At 37.8% G+C, this 18,097-nt stretch overlaps 1 protein-coding gene across 1 annotated transcript in view; it reads left to right on the forward strand.

The window, feature by feature from the left end:
* Positions 1–261: 261 nt before the first annotated feature.
* Positions 262–18,097, forward strand: part of TXNRD2 (thioredoxin reductase 2) — a 30,287-nt gene continuing 12,451 nt past the window's right edge. The window contains exons 1-11 of the mRNA XM_009997698.1: positions 262–343; positions 806–871; positions 1,574–1,630; positions 2,252–2,396; positions 2,705–2,779; positions 3,639–3,717; positions 4,750–4,812; positions 5,332–5,402; positions 10,072–10,091; positions 10,674–10,765; positions 13,264–13,438. Of these exons, the coding sequence (XP_009996000.1) occupies positions 262–343; positions 806–871; positions 1,574–1,630; positions 2,252–2,396; positions 2,705–2,779; positions 3,639–3,717; positions 4,750–4,812; positions 5,332–5,402; positions 10,072–10,091; positions 10,674–10,765; positions 13,264–13,438 (925 nt within the window). The remainder of the gene's footprint in view (positions 344–805; positions 872–1,573; positions 1,631–2,251; positions 2,397–2,704; positions 2,780–3,638; positions 3,718–4,749; positions 4,813–5,331; positions 5,403–10,071; positions 10,092–10,673; positions 10,766–13,263; positions 13,439–18,097) is intronic.

The raw sequence follows: 18,097 nt of genomic DNA on the forward strand, positions 1-18,097 counted from the left end.
GTGCCTCTCCTGAAGCGCGTCCCTCAGCCCCCAGTTGCTGCGGGAGCCCGCGGGCCTGGCCGGGGTGTGAAGTGGGCAAGGCCTCCTGTGCCCTGCAGCGGGGCTTTCTGGGGAGGTACCAGGGCCCCCAGAGAGGCAGCCAAACCTTCTCTCTAGGCTTCACTCCAACAAGCGGGAGGTTTCAGCCTTCCCACTCTGACAGCTCCCTCTGAACTGCCAAGAAAAGCCCCCCATCCCTCCGGGGGCACAGCTGGTGTGGGGATGCTGCAGGCCCGGGCTGCCCTCTCTGGACCAACTGGCACCTCTCTGAAAGTAGGGGTTGCTCTGATGCTCTTGCTGAGAAGTGGGTTACTGCTTACTTCAAAACTGCTCTGGGAGGCTGGGCTGATCTGTGGGGAGGCTGAGGTGGCAGCAGGAGTTGCCTTCCCTCTGACTGCCCCACCACACCCCTGCAAGGTCTACACTGCAGCCAAAGCAAGTCTGATAAGGTGACCTGCTGAGAAATCTGTCTGTAGAACTTGGTGTTGTAACACAGAGACAGAAAACCAGCTGCAGCTGCAGAGCTTCATGGGACATTGTGTAAAAGTCTATTTCCTCACTTCTTGGGGTTGCTTTATTAGCTGTAATTCATTCATGAAAACAAATGTAGATAACGATTTTTGAGGACACTGTACAGTGCTCTAGTAAAGAAAACTCAAGTCAGCAATAATAAATTGTAAAAAAAAAGTGGTTTTTTTTATATAATTACCTTCTTAGGTTCCTCTCCTGTCTTCCTCACCTGTTTTTTTTGACGTCCTCTTTGCAGGAAAGAATGAGTATGATCTTCTGGTAATTGGTGGAGGGTCTGGAGGCCTTGCTTGTGCAAAAGAAGGTTCGTATGTATAAATGACTAACACACATTTTGTTTTAGCTTAAGTGGCGTTTATGGAAACAAAGGGAAGTGTTTCTGATAATGCTGAAGCTGTCTTAAGAAGCCTAGTATACTTCAGTCCCTGCACATTAATCATTAACTTGGCTCCATACAGTTAATCTGCAAGCTAATTCACACGCCCAGGTGGGCTGATCTTATTTGGCTTTCCTGTCAACCTTTGAAAAAGTATTTCTTTTTTTCTTGGGAAAATCTAATAAGCTTTTATTTAATTGTCACTGTAAAATACTCCTGAGTGCCCCTGTAGATACTGTATTTTTTAAGTATACTGTTTCTTGTCTATGTGTTACAACAATAGTCCTTTCAGACTGTTTTCAAGACCTATCTAATTGTGGTAAAGAACCTTGCCCCTTTGTAACTCAATGCATCATATTCAACAGCCCACAAGGTTCTCAAACATCTCATTTGGGATCAGATTGCATTTCTAGGCTCAGTGGAAGCTGGAGGCTCTAGTCTGGGTTATTAAGTGCCTTTTGGAGAGTCTGCTGACTACATAGGCAGCCTGTGTCCCCAGTCTGGTATCTTGAGTTAGGCACTATAGACCACTAGCTGTCATATCCTGTACTCTGTGCCTGTGCTACTGAAAATGTTTAGGTTTGTGTGTTTCTTCCTCCTCTAAATAGTTGTTTCGCTTTTTGTTTAAAGCTGCTCAGTTTGGGAGGAAAGTGGCTGTTTTGGATTATGTGGAACCTTCTCCACAAGGTATGGAAGATAAATACTAGGATAATAATTTGATGTGTGTATAAAAACAGTTGCCTAGGTGAGCAGATTTTTTCAGGCAGCCAAGTGGCCAGAGCCCCACTGCTTCTTTGCTTGTAGTAAAAGTCTTTCAGCCCAGCTTGTTCTGCTCATTCACTCCAATTATCTCCCAGCTCTTCCTGCTTCCCCTGCATGGGAAGGTTGTGAGCAGTGCTTGATGCTGACATTTGTAGCAGACTTTAGATTTCAGTATGTGACAACGTTGTCAAAGTATTATTTAGAGTTTCTGAAAATTAAGAATCACATCATATTGAGACTCTTCTTGTACAATATGTAAAATAAGATCTGCAAATGCAAATAAGCAAATGTGAGTGAGTAATTGATTCTTCAGAGCTCTGAGCAACATCTTGAGATGTTTAAATTTTAGAAGAAATGTATAAAGAGATTGTTCCAATCAACACAAATGAACATAAGCAGAACTAGAAACTGATCTGTAGGGGACAGTAAACTGTGTTGTTTCAGAACTTTTAAACTAGTTGCATAAATAGCCTAATTCTCTAAATAACCCAGTTTCATTAAGTTAGTCTAACCTGATGCATTTACTTTCTTTCTTTTTTTTCCAAGGAACCAAGTGGGGACTTGGTGGAACTTGTGTGAATGTTGGCTGCATTCCTAAAAAGCTTATGCATCAAGCAGCCCTTTTAGGGAGTGCCCTTAAAGATGCCCAACACTATGGCTGGAATATAGCCCAACCTGTTAATCATACCTGGTAAAGACTGTTGCTTATACCTACTCCTATGTGCTGCAAATATGTAACAACTTTTTCCAGTTGGTGTTTATTTAGGGACAGCTAGGGAAGTGAATTTAATGTGAAGCTTTTTAGACTGCTCCTTGTTTGAAACTATTTACCGGTTTATCAGGACAGATGTTATGTTTGTTTTGGACTTGATAATTTAATTTTACAACAAAAACTGCTGTAGAACATTCCTCATTTCTAGTAATTGCCAGTGTCTTTGAGTTGCATGATGTGAGTTTGTAACATGATGACTTCACGTTCAGTTTCTTGTTTTGTGGTAGGTCTGTGATGGCACAAGCTGTTCAGAATTATGTGAAATCCTTGAACTGGGGACACAGAGTGCAACTACAGGACAAGTAAGTAAGAATGAAGTTCATCTTTCTTCACCTAGTCAAGGAGCTCTCCTTGTAGAACTGCTGACTTGCCTTTGGGGATTCTCATTAGACCTAGTTTCGTGAGTTCTTGAGTCCTTTCTGCTCAGGATAGTAAATGCCCTTTGCCAATGTGATTTCCATCCCTGAATCTTCCTTTTTTTTTTTTTTTTTTCTTTTTTTGGGAAAGAGTGGTGGAAAGTGACCATACATGAAAGCTTTCTAACAGCACAGTGATCAGGGAATGCTCTGTTTAATCTCGAGAGGTTTCGCATTAATATGAAGTAGTCAGGGTTTCTCAAGATAATTGCAAGCTTGTCCAGCAAAATGTATTTGCCATACAAGCCCACAGATAACACTGTACTAGAGCAGCTGGATTTTTTGCTTTCAGTGCAGAAATGGTTCCAAGTTTTTTCAGCATGCAGTTTCTTTTATAGAGGAAATGTCTTCATGCATAATTTAGCAGGTACTAGTCTTGTGAATCCTGCTGACTAACTTTTGTATGCTCTCAAATGAGCAGTGTATTAGTAATGTTATAGTTAGTAATATTAATGCTATGACTAGTGGAAAATGCATCATTTGAGCAGGTCAATAATCTGATCCCAAAGCATATTGCAAGGTTAGGTACTCTGCTGTATAAAGGGGTTAACTGTGACACAAGAATTAAGTGGCTTAAATTATGTGACAAAACTGCAAACAATCCTATGAAATGAAATGCTTTCTTCCTTTTACTTTTCTCTGCCTGTTCACTATCCTTTTTAAGTGCTAAAAAGATATGGAAAAAGTAGCTGCTTTTATTTCACTCTCTGAGTATGCATTTATGTTGCTGTTTTCTTCTGAACAGGAAGGTGAAATATTTCAACATGAAAGGGAGTTTTTCTGATCCACACACAATTCGTGGTTTAACGAAAGCAGGTAAAGAGGTGAGCTGCTGTGCTGATTTCTGTGGGATCGTTCACTTCAAACATTGCAGGTCTTCACGTGTTCATTTTCAGGTCAACTGAGAACTAGATGTTACTTTTGGGAACTGCCTTAGGTATTCAGTAATGTTTTGGTGAGGGACATTTGCATTTTCCACCTAGAGAAGAGGTTTATGAACTTGACTGTTGCCTACTGGGTTCCTTAGCCTCTACCCTGTTAGTTAGATACCATTGATTATTTTTTTTTTGCAGATGGAAATGCTGAGGCACAAGGTATTTTTTATTTTTGGTCAGAGTCATACTGCTTCAATAGATGTTTACAGAGATGTAAAAAGGACCAGCATCTCCTTATTGCTCTGGGCATTAGATCAGTCTGAGGAGCTTTACTCCTTCAGATGAATTGTAAGCATGCTTAGCATTCTGATACAAAATTGTGTGTGGGAGGCAATTGTGCAGAATGAGCAGCTTCAAGCAACTGGGTCACATAACAGAGTGATAACTATGTTTGCAGGTGTAACAGGAGACAGAACATACATTTTTTAACACCTTCTTGAGGTTAGTTATATAACGCTACTGGTGAAAATCAGCTTGAGAGAGCAGAAGTTTCTGGGGGTAGATGCTTAGCTTTTTCTAAAAATGTGGCACTTTTGAGGCAGCTTAACTCCAGGCCTTAGAGGCAGAGTTCACTTGCTGTGATCTCTGTGTGTTTTGTCATAAGCAAAAATTGATTTTGAAAAGCTGCCCATTGTGCACAGCTGGTGCTTCCAAGTAGTCATCAGAATCTCCAGTACAGGAGCAATTGTAAGCTTAATATGAAAACAAAACCTGATGGAGAATCTGTAGGAGAAACTCATGCATGTATTAGTTATTTTATCTCTATCCTTTTTTTTAATGCATTGCTGATTAGTTTGTCATATAAATAGCAGGTGGTAGAGCCAGATTTTTCATTTATCGTTCATTTGTACATAGGTAAAATCTAAAGACAGGTAAAAGGATTTCAAATGCTTGATTTTGATTTTGTATTTTTGCTTGTAGACTGTTGTTACTGCAGAAAATATTGTCATTGCTACTGGAGGAAGACCAAAATATCCTACACAGGTAAGTCACACTTGCCATCTGACAACTGCAATGGCTTTACTGTTTTTATTGCAGATAACAGGGAATGTTTGGAGGATAAAAAAAAGTAAATATAAAATAACACTTGAAATTTTTGTACTTAACGTCATGTGCTTTTTTTATATAAAGCACCGGCTTTTCAGAAAAACATTTCCATAGAATGCAATTTGCATCAATTTGGTATGTTGGTGTTCCTTAGAGCTGTTGGATAATTCATGTTGGAAGGGACCTCTAGAGATCATCTAGTTAAACCTCCTGCTCAAGCAGGATGGTATCAGCTATTGAGTCAGCTGGGAGGTTAGATCAGGGTGCTCAGGGCTTTTTGCAGTCAGGTTTTGAAACTCTTTGAAGATGAAGACTAGATAATATATCTGGGCAATCCAGATATATTCCCTCTGTTCTACTGGTTATACTTCAGCTAATACAGCCCAGGCTCCTATCAGCTTTCTTTCCTGCCAGGAATTGCATTGTAAATTCAATATCTTACCTGTGTGTTCATAGATTCCAGGTGCACTGGAGTATGGAATCACAAGTGATGATCTGTTCTGGTTAAAAGAATCTCCTGGAAAAACGTAAGTTGCCTTACTGTGGCTTTAACAGATGCTGACATTCATACTTTTTCTTTATGGCAAGATGAAAAATGTTCAAAATGGACTTTTATGCACCAGCTTTCCTGTCCTTCTGTTTTCCTTGTTTTGCTGGGCATCAGCGCCACACTATCAGTCTTCATTAATAATGAATAGATTTCCTCACCTCTCCCCTTTATGAAATTCTCTTCGAAAATCAAATTAAACATGAATATTCACCGTTTTAGGCTGACTTGTTTGCTGTAGCAATTATACGTGGAAGTCACAAGAGGGCAGCATAAACTCAAACGAAGGCTGTCCCTAGTCTTTGCAACGGGTGGAATTTCATTCAGGTTAGAAGCTCCAACATAATTTAATGTTCTCTTAAGTGGTGGCAGTTCTGATAAAAAAAAAAAGAAAACATGATGAGACAATTGGCTATTTTTGCCTTTTCTTATGCTTTGGGAACTATTGTTATAACTGAAATACTAAAAATCAGTTTTAATGGAAATGAAAATCCATAGTTTGTTTTTTACAGCACATAGCACAGTAAGATTTTGAGGCTACACAGCACTACAGAGCAATTTCCTTATGCAAATAATTGTGATAGGAAATGCACATTTCCTGGAATATAAGTCAGAGATTTTTTTTTTCTTTTCTCTATTAAGCAATTCTAGAAAAGCAAAGTATATATAAGAAAAAGAGACTTGAAACTAGTGTACTGATTTTTTTTAAAGAAAACTTTGAAAGAAAACAGAGCTACCATTCATTCTAATATAAAAAATGCACTGTGCTAAGCTAAACATCAAATAGATAGAAAAGGCTCCTTTTCACAGTTTTAAAAGGAAAGTAAATTTGCTGTTGTTTGTAGTAGATCAGTCACCTCTTGAATTCTGAGAGCATGATTTATGTGAGGAAATTGTTTTTAAAAAAACCCCAAAACACCAGAAGCCCCCACAAAAACTAAACGTAAGGTTTATCCTGGTAAGATGTTTCTGTGAAAATGTGGCTTTTGTCCAGTTGCTGCTAATGCAAGTTGTAACAGTGTAATGTGGGAGTCTAATGTTTATATGTTGCATTCCTGAGATTTAGTCAAAATAAGCCTGCAGGGGCTACAGTAGCATTTCTGTGCTTTATCAGGCTGTGTCCTAGCAAATGAAGGAGGGACTTGTTAAAGGTTTGTTTCTGTCGGATTTGTTTCTATTATAAATATTCCCAAGGCTCAGTTTAACACCTTTTGTTTTCAGTCTGGGATGTGTTGTACTTATTCTTGCTTTTCTCCTTCTCCAAATGTACATATCTCAGCAACAAATTACATGCCTGGGGGTTATAGAACTGTCAGTCTTGCAGCTATTCATATTTGAAAAAAAAAAGCACAAACCGTTAAGCAACTTAAAAGTCCCTTAGATACACAAACATTGTGAAGAAATTCTTGCTACTGAGATGAGTTTTGGCACAGTGAATTAGAAAAGATGCCTTGAAATATGCTCAGAATGAGTAAGAGATTGAGCAGGTGGGAAGGAGGTTAGGTTCTGCTTTCTTAACTTTTCTATTAGACACTGACAATGCCCAGGAACCCTCTACTTTGGAGAATAAATTGTGAAAAATGTACTGCTGATACTATTAATGAGGGCCAGCTGACATCTCTTTTTCATGAAAAAGAAAAGCAAACATATATGCCCGAATTACAGATATTCTCATTGTATTCCCTGTAAATCTCCAGTAGATATTTCTGTAAGGGCAGTGGCTTTTCCCAGCACTTCCCAGCACCTGCATGGTAGAAGAGGAGGTGATCATCCATTCACAGGTTAATCAGATGCCCTAATGTTGGAAAAATTTATTTCCCACTATGTTAAATTGTTTGCCAAACATGAGACCCAGGCTTGCAGATATTAATCTTTTTAACTCAACCTGTTCTCTGTACACCTTCAGAAGTTGTGTTTTTTTATTATAGGATAGGTAGATGTTATCTAGGGTCTTCTGTGAGAAAACACATGTTGCACTGACTCTGAAATCCCTGAGGCTTACGGAGCAGCAGCCTCATGTCTTCACTTTTCAAAAGTTTAAAAGCATCTCTATTAGAACTAGGAAATGGTGCAGATTGCTTTGGGGTAAGGCCTAGGCCACAAGCCAGTGTTTTGCCTATTATTTTTGCTCTGCTTTCTTAGCATAGGACAGACTGTGTACAAATCACATTCCAAAATATTGTCATTTTCTAAGGTTCTTGATGTCCTTCCATGAAACACATTTCTCTCTTTGTAAGTGTGTGTACTAGTAGTTTTCCTGGTGAAAGGGTGGAGGGGGGATCATTGCTTTGTAAATTTTAGGTTAAATTGATGAATGGTACCTCCTTACAAAGAGACTGCAATGCATGGACCACTTTTTGCCAGCCTTCACTTCGTGTGTGGTTTTCCATGAATCATAGAATCCTAGGGGTTGGAAGGGACCTCGAAAGATCATCTAGTCCAACCCCCCCCTGCCAGAGCAGGGTCACCTAGAGTACATCACACAGGAACGCATCCAGGTGGGTTTTGAATGTCTCCAGTGAAGGAGAATCCACAACCTCCCTGGGCAGCCTGTTCCAGTGCTCTGTCACTCTTACAGTACAAAAATTTTTTCAGATATTCACCTTGAACCTCCTATGCTCCAATTTGCACCCATTACCCCTTGTCCTATCACTGGTCATTACCATGGATTTAAGGGTTTCTGTTATTTTGTGAAGCACCACACTAGCATATGTTACTTCTGCCAGAAATCAAGCAAAGTGTAGAATCCAAAGAGGTGTGGGATGTGTAGGTCACAGGCTGGTATTTTGAATGTGTGATCTGACTACTCTGAATTTTCACCTGTTCAGAGAATGTTTTGTCAAAATAGTTTTGTTGCTTAGAGTTTTTGAATTAATGAAGGCAAAGCTTCTGACGGAGAAGGTTTTTATTTTATTGAATATTTCCATGCAATTGTTCTCTCTGCTGGCATTGCCATTTGTGTTTCTGAAACTTACCTTCCTAAAACAGTCAAATGAGGCTGGATATGGATAAAAGAATATTATAAGATTCTGTGACTTCTGCTTACAATGCTTATGCTTCTTTGTTTTCTATCTTTAAATAACCTGTTTAAACTCTGTGATTATGTGAGTTTGTAAAGTGAATTACCAAATTCAAGTAAATTTCTAAAATTTCTAGCTTTCAATAATGCAATTAGCAGGCTACTACTTCCACACCTAAAAATCCAAAGTTATTTTTTAAACTTTTGAATATGACAGTAGGAGACTTGCTTTAAAACAAATGTCCAAAGTAAAAAAAAAAAAAAAAAAAAAAAAAGGAAGTTCTTTATAAATCATGTTTTTCCATAGCTAAAAATCATAGTCAGAAACAGCCAACATTCTACTAGAACTTTTGCTCTTGCTAATTATGCTTTATTTTACTAACTCAAAAACTCAACAAAAGACTTTGTTGTAATTGGAACTATTATGTGGAACGTATCTCCAAACTGTGAGGTTTTGACAAGTCTGCAGAGCACACAAACAGCAAAGGAATGTCCAGCAGCATGAGCAGCATCAACGAACAGCAAAGCCTGGCCAGCAGCTGAGTGTCAGTGACTGGCTGGTTGATCCCACTTTTACCTCCAGAGCAGTGACTAAGTGTCCTGCCTTTTGTGTACCCAGCAGGGACGGCAACTGAGGGTTGGTCAGAAAGGAGAGGGCTGCTGCAGTTTGTAGGGCATCTAAGGACGGGCGTGGAAGCTGCTGTGCTGGAGAGCTGATACACCTCATAAATTAAGTGTTGATGCACAAGTTTAGTGATATTCTTGGTTGAAAGGATATGAAATATGGGGAGAGAGAGGTGCTGGAGTTTTATGTAAGATCTAAAATGGATTTATTTGGTAAATACTAGTCAAGGTATATCTATTAAATGGGTTTTCTATAACTACACACAAACTTTTAAAGACAGGAAGGGCAAATATTTGGCATTTGGATAAATAAGATGATTAAAAAGCAGATGGTTATAAATCAAGATTAAATTCAGCAATGAATAAAATCTTATCTTGGGAACTGGAATCTACTCGATAAGAAGATGATGAATTTCAAACATGCTTAACTTCTCATTAAGTTTTCTTAAAAATATTAAATATATATATATTTAATAACACCTCTAGAAATGTTGATATATACTCAAGTTCTGACAAGACTGCTGGATGTTCCTCACTTTCTCAGAGGCCATTGTGCTGAGACACCCTGTAAAGATGAGGCATCAGTAGCAAAAGGCACTGGGGCAATACCTGTCAGTGTCCATTACAGATATTCCCAACAGAGATAAATCATTGGACACAATTGAAGTATTTGTGATGCCTCTTAACTTTGCTAGTTTCTCCTAGTTTTTCATGGCTTTCTTCACTTTGTCTCTCAAAGTAGGTGTTTTAATGTGTCTTTATGATATAAAAATAATTTCCTGTGTCTTCTTAGCCTGTTCTTTATTTTTTCCTGTTAACAAAATAAGCCCACACATTATAATAGTGTCTTTGTTGGAATTGACAGGCCATGCTCTTTCTTCCCATCTAACAACAACAGATTCACTCCTCAAACCTGTGATTTTTTAACTATACATACTTTGCTTGTGCAAAAATACAGACAAGCTCTTTGCACTGCTTTATTATATTTTTTCTTTTTATGTAACAGGTTGGTTGTTGGAGCCAGCTGTATCCTTTGGAAAAGCTGTGATGATTTATGGTTATAAACAGCATAGCTATATTTCCTATGAAAGCTCAGTTTTTGGAATTCCTTTGCTCGTACCCTGTAGTTGAGTTGGTAATAGAATACTAATAGTTTTCTATACAGTAGCAACATGGGAAATAAGGTCAGCTGAAGATAAATTCTCAGCATCTTAAAAACCATGTTATCTACAAGGAAAATATTCTATGGAGTATATGCAATAAAAGCAAGATGATGCTGTCTGTGTGAGGAGAGGATTCTTTTAGGTATGTCCTGGTTTGAGCCAGGATGAAGCTATTTTTCCTTTTACTATTTTTTTTTTTCCTTCAGTAGGCTTTCTTTTAACTAGTAGCAAAGTGTCCCAGCTTGGGCTGATAATGGTGGAATGTTTTTGTAACTGTTGGGGTTCCAAGGTCACACCTTGGGTGGGAAGGGGAGGGGATTGAGAGCATTGTTGTGGAACCTGAGTCAAACAGTGACAAGGTAAAAAGCCCACTTGTATACCTACCATTTTGTATTGCATTGGTATGAAATTACTGCTTATATTTTCTTACCTGATGCTTCACCAGATGTTTCACTGGAGTGTGCTGGTTTTCTAACAGGCATTGGACTGGACACTACAGTCATGATGAGAAGTATCCCACTTCGTGGGTTTGATCAGGTAAACACAGAATATCTTATACCTTCTTGTATATCAAATATATTAAAAAGTGTATTTGATTATTTTTGTCTCCTAAAGTAAAAACGTCATTGGCTTCTCCAAATATTTCCTAGTATGTGCTTTCTGAAGAGAAACGAAATAAATTGAGTTTTGTGTTCCTATCCTATATCTTGATACTGAACTCAGGAAAGTAAATCTTTATTTTTTTCCTCCTGCTTAACTGAAAACAAGATTGAAAAGGTTGGGAAGCAGAGGAAGGATTTATGCCACTGCTAAAAACATGAGGCAGTCTCTTTAAAATAATCCTGAATTTCTAGGAGTTACAGATAATGATTTTAAAAATAAATTATTTGACTTAACATGAAGTAGTTCAATGTGGAGTTCATTATGATGAATATAAATAAATCACTAAGCTGAAAGTTTGTAATGACATAGGAATTGAAAATCCTGCCCTTACCACTTTCAAAACAGTGGTGGTTATAACTAGGTTAAAAAAAAAAAAAAAAAAAAAAGAAGAGCAATTTCAGTAGAACTATCCAAGCCTAAGCAGAAGAAAATTAACAGCAAAAAATTGCAGGCAGGGAAACTTAAAGAGAAGAAAATGTGTTTCAAAATTGGGGAAGATTTTGAGTTTTATTTAAGAAAGTGGTCATGATTATGCTGACAAAACCAAACCCCATTCTTATATAAAGAGAATAAAAGCAATTAGAAATAACAATGAGAAAAAGCAACACACACCAAACCTGTTTTGTATAGGATTTTGTACAAAGTACAACTGCCTAGAGAAGCAATAGAAGGCACTATAGCAAATGTAGCTTAAAGAAAAGTTACTGAATCCAGTAAAGGTATTACTTGGATGTGAGTTTGTAGTCTCTGTTCTACAGGTTAGATGATCTCTTTGTTGGCCTGATAGTCCTTTTAGTCCCTTGATCTGTAGGGAGAATATGTTAAAGGTGATTGTGAATCTTCTGTCCCTGCAAGATTTGATACTAACACTACTTTGAAGGAAAAGTTTCTGTAGTGTTCTTAAAATAGTGCGAGTTCTGAGTTTTCACTCACATCTGGACTGAACTTTTCCCTTGAAGTTTCCAACAGTTTTTTTCTCCAGCTTTGGAAAATGTCAGCCTTAATAATGAAGATTGTCTCATGTTGATCACTCGAAAATACTGTTTTCAGAATGGGAATAAATGCACATGAGCTTAATTATTCCTGGTATCATGAATTAGGATTTTTTTTAATGCTTAGTTGGAATAGTTCAAAACACAGGCCGAAGTTGATGAAAGAGTGACAGAGCTATGGGCTTATTTTTACAAACTTCTTTGCATACACAGGGTGGAGGAAAATTATTTTCATGAGTAACAGTGCAGTTTTTGAGGAGGAGATATTGCTGTTAGAAGCAGCAGTGACAAGTACCACTGCAGGTAGTGACAGCTCCTGGTTTCATGCCAGCCACTCCCACTTTGAAGTGGCTTCCTTTAGAACTAGTGGTATGTGTACCAGAGTTTTAAAAACATTGTATGAGAACGTGTCTTGGGTTTTGCACTCATCATTGGAGAGATCTACACCTGTAACAGCATGACATCTCTGTGTGTGTGTGGCACCTCATAAAACACAGCAGGGCTTTCTCTGAGAACTTGTCCATTGCACTCTTCCTGCCTACAAAGGCTCATTTCAGAGTTAAGAAGGTATTAATAGTCACAAAAGAATTATGTTCAGCCTGTAACCACATTGAGTCTGTTGGAAACTGTTCAGTGAGGTATCATGTTTCTGAAGAGATACAACCCTGCTGTTGCCTTCATTTTAGTTAATATAAATTTCTAAAATAAAGTATTATAAGTCGAGAGCTTGCATATAGTTACTCTGTGTGAGTGATTTTCTTAAGCAGTAAGCATATTCCTTGACAAAGTGCAACCAGAATTACTGCAGCCAAAAGCAATGACATCTTTGGATAAACTTGTCAGTGTGACTCTTTACTACTTGAATGTGGTATGGCAATATTTCAAGCAGGCTTTTAGGACAAAACCATTATTTCCTTTTAGTAGTAGATCTTTCCAGGAAACCTTAATAAGGCGTAATCATTGCAGAGGAATGACAGGTGTCATGGCAAAGGGAAATATTTTTCTTGCCTAACTTATGGAAGTATTGAATTCTCATCGAGCTGCCAGAAAATTGTAATTATGGTAATGTTAAATTAAATATGCTCTATATGTAATTTTTGTAGAAGCATTAAATTATATTAAAACAACTGTTTTGTTCATACACTATTTTACTTTTTTGAAAATAATTTGAATATTCAGATGTAGATGCCTCTTGGAAGAGAGTTGCAGGTCATAGTGGCTGAATAAATTATGTGTTGACAATGTATCGTAACTAAGAGACAAAGGCTGTTTGAAATGCACAGTGTATTTAGTAGAGTTTCATGAAGACACCTGAAGAAGTGTTTTACATTTAAAAGAGTCATGTATCTAAGAATTTTTTTTTTTCCCCCTACTCAACAGCAAATGGCATCATTAGTAACTGAGCACATGGAATCTTATGGCACAAAATTTTTAAAGAGATGTTTCCCAACCAAAGTTGAAAAATTGGAGAGTAACAGATTGCAAGTCACCTGGAAAAATACTGACTTGGGCACAGAAGAAACAGATTCCTTCAACACAGTGATGTGGGCAGTAGGTAAACTTGATTATCTCAACATATATTTGCAATGTTTTTCATTCTGAAAAATAAATGCCCTCATAATGTTGTATAGACCCTTCCTTTAAAAAAAAAATAATTAAATATTTAGTTACCTAAACATTGATAGTTTTTTAATTCTTGTATGCTTGGCTTGTTCACTTACAGTTTAGAAAGACATGGAAGTTAGTGAATAGCAGAAATCTGCTGGGAAATACTTTTGCATGAGCTGCAAAAAATGGGAGACTATTTAGTCTTCCTCACATTTATTAGAGGGTGAGAGCATGAATTCCAGCAGCCTCTTTGGTGCAAGTAGTGTTCTTTAAGTCCATATTCTTAACTTACTCAGGAAGGTCCTCACTACAAGTTTCTGTTTATCCTCTTCAAGAGTCTACCATTTCTTCAAAGAACTTCTCTAAGCCATGCTGCTTAAATTTGTTTACTGCAGACATGGTCCAATTCAGTGACACAGTATTTCCCTAAAAGTCCAAGCTTATTGCAGAGAACCTTAGAACTTGAGATATTTGAAATCTAGGAACTTACAGGTATCTCAGACCCCTTGTGACTGATGTATGATGCCTAAATCAGAGTAAATTAATTTAAAAGAATTTAGTGACAAATAGCTATGAGCATAATCACCAGAAGTGGGAATTAAATCTGTTTTTTGCCTCCTTTGAGTCAAATGCTACTTCTTATAAGGATTAGCACACTAAATTATGTATGGCTCCAGCCCAGAGGAACTTTGGCCATGTTGCTTCCCCAAGCTGCTCTTTTGTTGCTCTTATGAGTTGTCCCTCAGTTGCTGTTTTGGTTCAGGTGGACTGCAAGACCACCAGAATAGGACACCTCTTGTCTTTTGTACTTCTAAAGCTTTCTGAATATCTGGAATTCTAGATAAATAATGGGTGGCTAAAGGTAGTAGTGATATTTGGCAAGCAGATGAATACTGGTGAACAAAGTAAATAGGCTTAAACTTACTGCCCAAGAAATTATTTTGATGCAGAGGAATGATCAGTTTTCTACAGCTTTAGCAGCTCCTTTTAACCACTCCATTTTTCTGTTGTTCTTTTTATCTGACACTGCTGTTTTAGAGTAGTGGGTAAGTGCTGCTCTTGTTGATAACAAATAGAGTTAAATTCTTGTGGTCGTTCAATAGATCCATTACAGGAAAACGGGATTAATACTTTACAGCATTTTGTATTTTGCTCAGTAGACTAAATCTGTTGTCCTGTTGTTCCTTTCCCCTGGTTAAGACAGTTTTACGTTTTCCTGATACCCCAAAAAGAGAACATGTAGTGTGTTGTGACATATTCACTTACTATGATTACCATTATCTATTACCAATATCTAGAGCTATTACATGGCTATGCTACCAAAAAAAATCTCTGTTTAATGTTTATTATAATGGCTAAGGTTGCATGACAGACTGTTGCAACTCAGTTGTAATGTGACTCCACTCACTGTTTTGATACAGAGGAACTACATGTATTATAATTTTTTTGTCACAGATTTTAAGTTACAATCCGTACTTAGAAACCACAAACCAAAGAGTTTGGGTTATTTGTTTTGAGTTTTTTAGTGTTCAAACTGGCACTCCACCCTTAAGGATTAAACACATTAACAGTTGAAGCTGGTTAATTGATGTGCAGTCAGTATGATTCATTGTTTTGCTCTGTATCAACACACCCACACCAGGTGTCTCAGATAATAGGCTGGGAATTTTGGTAGTGTTGAGGATTTCCTGTCTGCAGATGTGCCAGTTACAATACTGATTGAAGAAAGTCAGCTTGTAGAGTTAGTTAAAAAGCAGCCGCTATTGTTAACTGAGTGTAGATTTTCTTCTTAATTTTTGTAAGCACATAATCATATTTTAGTAGGGTTTTATGAATAATCTTAACAGTATTTACTGACAGTGGGACATAGTTTCAGTTTGGTAAACCATTGTGTTACCTCTTAACGTAGACTCTTTGAAAAAAAATTTACATTGTATTTCTATGAAGTTTCTATGAAGAGTTTTCTTAATCTCTTGGAATGTGTAGGTTTCTGGTTGTACAGTGAAGCCAATTAAAGCAGGCAAGTCCTTAGAAAAGATACCAAACTACTATATATGTAATGGGTTCTTACTGTGTAGAGGAGCAACACTGAAATTATTAAACTGAGTAGGTGTTTTTAAAATATTCTAGAATTAATTTACAGAGAAAGTGAGGTAGTATGCTAGCAAATCAACAGGAAGAGCAATGACTAGCAGCGTATTTTAAGTTTAGCTTTACAGAAAGTTTTCTCCATGGTAAGACCAATGGAACAACCATTCTCAAGCTCTTTTTCATTCATAAACTTAGAGGAAAGCTTCAGTGTTTTTGAAATAGTATAATTTTGCTGTAAAAAGGAATTATTACTTTATCTCAGTGTGAAGCTGAACAGGTATCAGGTGTTGCACATCATACACTATCAAGAGTGTTGTTTTTGTCAGAATGGATGTTTAGCAGATTTATGTTGTAGTGCAGTAAAATAAGATCCTCACTGGTAAATAACAAGAAAGGGTTAAGCAAGTAAATTTTTATAGTAGTTTTCTTTAAGTGTTGCAACAAAATCAGTTTGGATTAACTAACAAAATAGAAGTTTTCTTTGAAAGGTCGTATACGGTAAAATATTGTTGTGATCTGCTGTAAGCTTATCTCTGCCAGCCCCTGTAGAAAGAGGATGGGCTTTAGAACCATCTTTGCAAACAAAATATTGCCATGCAGTTTTCTAAGCTTTGAACTATTCAATGAAAAATAGTGTACCTTGATTGATCTCAGAAAACTCTTAGTGCTAATGTGATGTGGTTTGCTCAGGCTCTCGGGCTCTGTTCTGAACTTCCCATGTCTCTTTCTCATTAATTTTAATTAATTACTGAATTGGTAAGATGTGTTTTCTTCAGTCATAATGAAAATGGTCACTCCCATTACATCAGCCAGTGCTTTTAGGTTTTTTTCCCCACATCTACTTTTAATGACATCCAGTCAGACTTTATCCATCAGGACTATTGTTAATGTGCTAGTAATTTGTTTGCATTGAAAGAGGCCTGGATTGTACCTTTTACTTCTTTTGTTTAACCCACGCATAAACTGAGTGTAACTCTTATGCTACTTATTTTACTAGCTTTTAGCTGCAAAAATTACTTCTTCGTGTTAAGGAAAAGTTAGATGCTAGACTGTGCCTTTGGTCTGGGTGTGAGAGTTGCTTTTTGTTGGGTTTTGGGTAGGACCAAAGCAACATGTCTCCAGAAGCAAGTAGCTTCAGATGCTCAGTGGATGTTGTTGCTCAGGCATTTACTGGTTGCTGCACCATGACTGCCACAATCTTTCTGCTGAGATGACTTCTCTGTGCAATAAGTGTTACTGCTCAATGCTACACAAAATAATTCAGCTTAACAGATTGGCAAAAAACTATTTACTGCCCTAGCACTGACTCAGGGTCAGATATTCTTTTTCAAATTGTGGCAGGCCTGCTGGAAGTTTATCAGTAATGAAAGAAATGTTGAAAAACATCCATGCAAAATTGGTGCATGCAGCTACCAACTTAGTAAGGGATCTGAACCTTTTTTTCACCTTAGTTACTTACTGTAGTCAGCATTTTCTTGTCATTTGAATATTACTTGCAGTGAGTTGGACTTTATTAGTCATTATCAGCTGGCTGTGTTTTAGTGAACACCTTGTGGGTTTTGAGGAGGGATTTGAAGGAGGAAAGGGTAGTGGTCTTTGAACTAATTTGGCGAGTATGTCAGGCACCCAGAACAAAATGAGAGTATGAAGACTGGGAGCTCAGATGAGATTTCGATTAAGGTCAGATTGGGTAAAGTTATTAAGTAATGTGTCAAAATGCCAATGTATAGGGAAGAAGACTATTTGGCTTATGTTTTATGCTGGAAGAACCACCCTGTCACCCTGCACTGTCCTCACAGTGGCCATCTCCAGTATCATGCCTGATAATAGAGGCAGCTTGAGCTTGGTTGGCTCTACTTTGGATTTTTTAAGCGCTGGGGGGCAAGGAGACATTCCAGCTTCTGTGGTGAAGAAACTGTAAAAGACCCATTAGAGAACTCTGCTGTCAGCTGCACCTTTATCACCCTGGGAAATCTTACTGTATTATGCCATCACCCATTTACTGCTGCTACTTATTTGACTATGCCTATTCTTGTAGTTTCTTCTCAGTTTAGCTGCTTCAATTGCTACAGTTGAAGGTCCTGCACCTAAAGGTCACAGCAGCCTGATATTGCCTTCAATTTATTGCATGTGCAAGTGTGATTAGAAAAGCCTCTCAGCAGATGAAGGGACAGAAATGCCACATCATGCTATAGCCAGCCTGGCACGTGTCCGAGTTGGGTGCTTTAACCAGTCTCTTGTCACTCTCTATAGCTAAGCAGGCTGGCGGTCCCCTTAGAAGTGTTGTTAGGTTACAAAAACAGATCAAAAAACTTGTTTTCTTTTAAAGTCAAAAGCAAATGTAGGCATGTCTTGAGAGCAGGGATCTGTGTGGTTTTCAGAGCTGGGTGGTTATTGTGTGGGTCTATTAAAGATAAGGTTATGATGGGGCATTACAAGCACAGGTGTCAGGTAGCCCTTGTTGGCTTAAATTGGCACCTTTTTTTCTAGATGACTGGTGTAATATCTTGCTGTT

This window comes from Chaetura pelagica, unplaced genomic scaffold (genome assembly GCF_000747805.2).
Source record: "Chaetura pelagica isolate M959 unplaced genomic scaffold, ChaPel_1.0 scaffold45, whole genome shotgun sequence".
NCBI lineage: Eukaryota > Metazoa > Chordata > Aves > Apodiformes > Apodidae > Chaetura > Chaetura pelagica.